The 1,209-nt window shown below is 38.6% G+C and overlaps 1 protein-coding gene across 1 annotated transcript; it reads right to left on the minus strand.

Annotated features, from left to right (window-relative positions):
* On the minus strand, nucleotides 426-1,001 carry LOC18792993. Its single transcript, XM_007223918.2, has one exon. The coding sequence runs from the start codon at nucleotides 874-876 to the stop codon at nucleotides 673-675; it is 204 nt and encodes a 67-aa protein (XP_007223980.1). The 5' UTR covers nucleotides 877-1,001; the 3' UTR covers nucleotides 426-672.

Here is a 1,209-nt window from a genome sequence, read left to right on the forward strand (position 1 = left end):
TTCCAGTTCCACCTAGAGAAATCTAGGCGGGCTTCTTTCCTTTACAAGTTGGTAGTCTGGACATTTCCATGACGAAAGATTTTATGCAGAAGGAAAGTCGGGGGCCGGCAAAAAAAGAAAAGAAAAAGAGTTGGTACTTGGTGGTAGAAAACCACAGTACGGATTGTCCATTTTCAATATTCCATCCCCTGAATCAAAGGAAAACATAGAGGAAATGATTAAATCTGGTAAAATCTAACCATAATTCTAAAATTCATTTTCGCACATTCACTAATTATTAGGATTAGCAAACAAAGGTATACTAATTACTAATGATTAGTGACTGACTTACCTCTAAACAAATTAAAACTTAAAGAAAACGGAAACCGCCCATCTTAATTAGATCTTCTTAAGCTCAGAATCATAATATATATATAAAAAAAAGGGACCCAAAACATTTCAACCAGTAAATAATTTAATGGAAAACTTGCATTCAAATCAAGAACCATCCAACAATCATTTTTACAACAAAACCCCATGGTTCCTAAATCCCATTGTAACCCAAAAGGGCCACAACTAAAATCCATGGAGAGAGAGAGAGAGAGAGAGAGAGAGAGAGAGAGAGAGAGAGAGAGCTTTAAGTTTCTTGGTCTCTGCTACTAATTGTATATGCTGGTGTTGTTGAACTTGTTGTTAGTAGTACAAGACCAAGCGCCTGGCACAGAGAGTGCAGAAATACTTTCTCTTGATCTTGAAGCACATGGGCAGAAAGCAAAACTTCCACTGGGCCTCAACATCCACAGCCTGCACTTTGCCTCCACAGTGTGGGCATGATCCAGGGGCTTGCTGCCTCCCCAGCTCCTTCTCTTCCTCATCACAGACATACACCAACCACATTTTTCTCCTGAGTCTTTAGTTTCTTCTGATCTTTGTTTCTTGGGTTGGGTTTCACCAAAAGGCACAGGCTTTTCTCGGATTTGCTTTTTGATCTTGCTGAGTCGGTTATGGGGCAGCTTTGTGTTGATCTGGTCTGGGTTTTTTGAGAGATTGGGGGTTGGAGTTTTGGACAATTAATGTGAATCCAATAAAGAACAACTGAAGCTTGTCAGAGTACTTATAAGGTGGAAAGAGACTTGGCTTAGTTATTTTATTATTTTTATTTTAGTTCAGGAAAAGAATATTCCCCACACAAGTTAAAAAACTTTATGGCTTTTACCTTTTTCTCTCAAA

Source organism: Prunus persica, chromosome G1, assembly GCF_000346465.2.
Source record: "Prunus persica cultivar Lovell chromosome G1, Prunus_persica_NCBIv2, whole genome shotgun sequence".
NCBI classification, from domain to species: domain Eukaryota; kingdom Viridiplantae; phylum Streptophyta; class Magnoliopsida; order Rosales; family Rosaceae; genus Prunus; species Prunus persica.